The sequence below is a fragment of the Nanorana parkeri genome, unplaced genomic scaffold (genome assembly GCF_000935625.1).
Source record: "Nanorana parkeri isolate BGI_ZX_2015 unplaced genomic scaffold, ASM93562v1 scaffold260, whole genome shotgun sequence".
Lineage (NCBI taxonomy): Eukaryota > Metazoa > Chordata > Amphibia > Anura > Dicroglossidae > Nanorana > Nanorana parkeri.
This window is the reverse complement of record NW_017306528.1, coordinates 789,723-791,027: the sequence shown is the minus strand read 5'-3', so window position 1 is coordinate 791,027 and position 1,305 is coordinate 789,723. Positions and strand designations below refer to the sequence as shown.

Here is a 1,305-nt window from a genome sequence, read left to right as displayed (position 1 = left end):
GAAATAGGCCAGGAAGATAGCTCGGGCCCTGTATAATACTTTTCCATTGTAGGTAAATGAAATAAGCTCCAGTTGAAGAAAGTGCTTCAATAATTCACACGGGGACCGGGTCAACAGCTCTGCCATCTCCAATTACCAGGCTGTAAATCCAGGTAGAATAGGGGGGACCTGGCCGAGGGGACTGCTGCCATTGTTTAGGGCCAGTCTTCCAGGAATGTGTGACATGACATCTTGTTACATTGGGAGCTCATGGAAACTTGTTTGAGGGGTAAATTAGTTAAAAGCGCCATTCAGAAATGGAAATGATCAGGAAAATGCGTGTTCTGTGCGGCAGGTCTGTCTGTGTGAGCTGTCCTTCCCTGCATTGTTCTGCTGACACTCCATTCTGAGCAATGGCATCCATGAGAGCCCAGTCCTAGGCTGGAGATGGACAGTGGAAAAACACATCGACATTCCTGCCCTGTCTCCACTTCTTATCCACACAACCTTCACTAGTGCATTTCCTCAACAACACACTAAATAAATACATGCACACAGCGGGGGGAATCAATAGACTCTTACACACATTCTTCCAGATCTGGAAAACTCAGATCTCAATAAGGCATGCCACAGCAGTCAAAATAAAAACAGCACTTGAGTTTGGTCAGAGATAAGGAAGATTGTTGTTATCAGGGATACACTCAGTTTAGCCTGGAGTTAGTGGCTGCCCTGCATTCGCTTTGAAATGGATACCAAATCCTCGTGCAGGTTACAATTAAAGCTTTTCAGCGACACTCATCAATCTAGAGCAATGTCAGGGAACGGAGATGAACGATACAAATCCGATTGCTTCTTTTAAATAATTGTACAAAACGCTATAGGAGTTGTTCTCATTAGCACATTGTAGTGTACCTGACAGCCGCTGTCTGGGTCACTTGTACTCTGCTCACTGCTCCTTCTTTCCTCCCCTGACAGGCGAATGTTTCCCACCTTCCAGGTGAAAATCTTCGGGATGGATCCTATGGCTGATTACATGTTATTAATGGATTTTGTACCAGTGGACGATAAACGCTATCGGTGAGAAAGTTACTATTTCCTTAGGGGACCATTCAGATACATACTAAAGGTCATGGTAGGATGCAGCTATTAATATGATTATTTGTTATGTGTGGCTTTGTGTTTTACCTTTTGTTGATATCAGCTTATTTAAATTGTTTTTGTTTACGTGAGTATATGTGTAAAGAATATATGTATGGTAAATATAGGATTTATTTATTTGTAGCCTATAATTCCTTCTATTATACCCAGAAATATATATATATATAT

The 1,305-nt window shown here is 41.8% G+C and overlaps 1 protein-coding gene across 1 annotated transcript in view; it reads left to right on the top strand.

Moving 5' to 3' along the window:
• The window catches only part of TBX1 (T-box 1), a 28,475-nt gene that overhangs the window by 5,134 nt on the left and 22,036 nt on the right, over positions 1-1,305 (top strand). Inside the window, exon 3 of the mRNA XM_018556960.1 lies at positions 936-1,056. Coding sequence (XP_018412462.1) covers positions 936-1,056 — 121 coding nt within the window. The remainder of the gene's footprint in view (positions 1-935; positions 1,057-1,305) is intronic.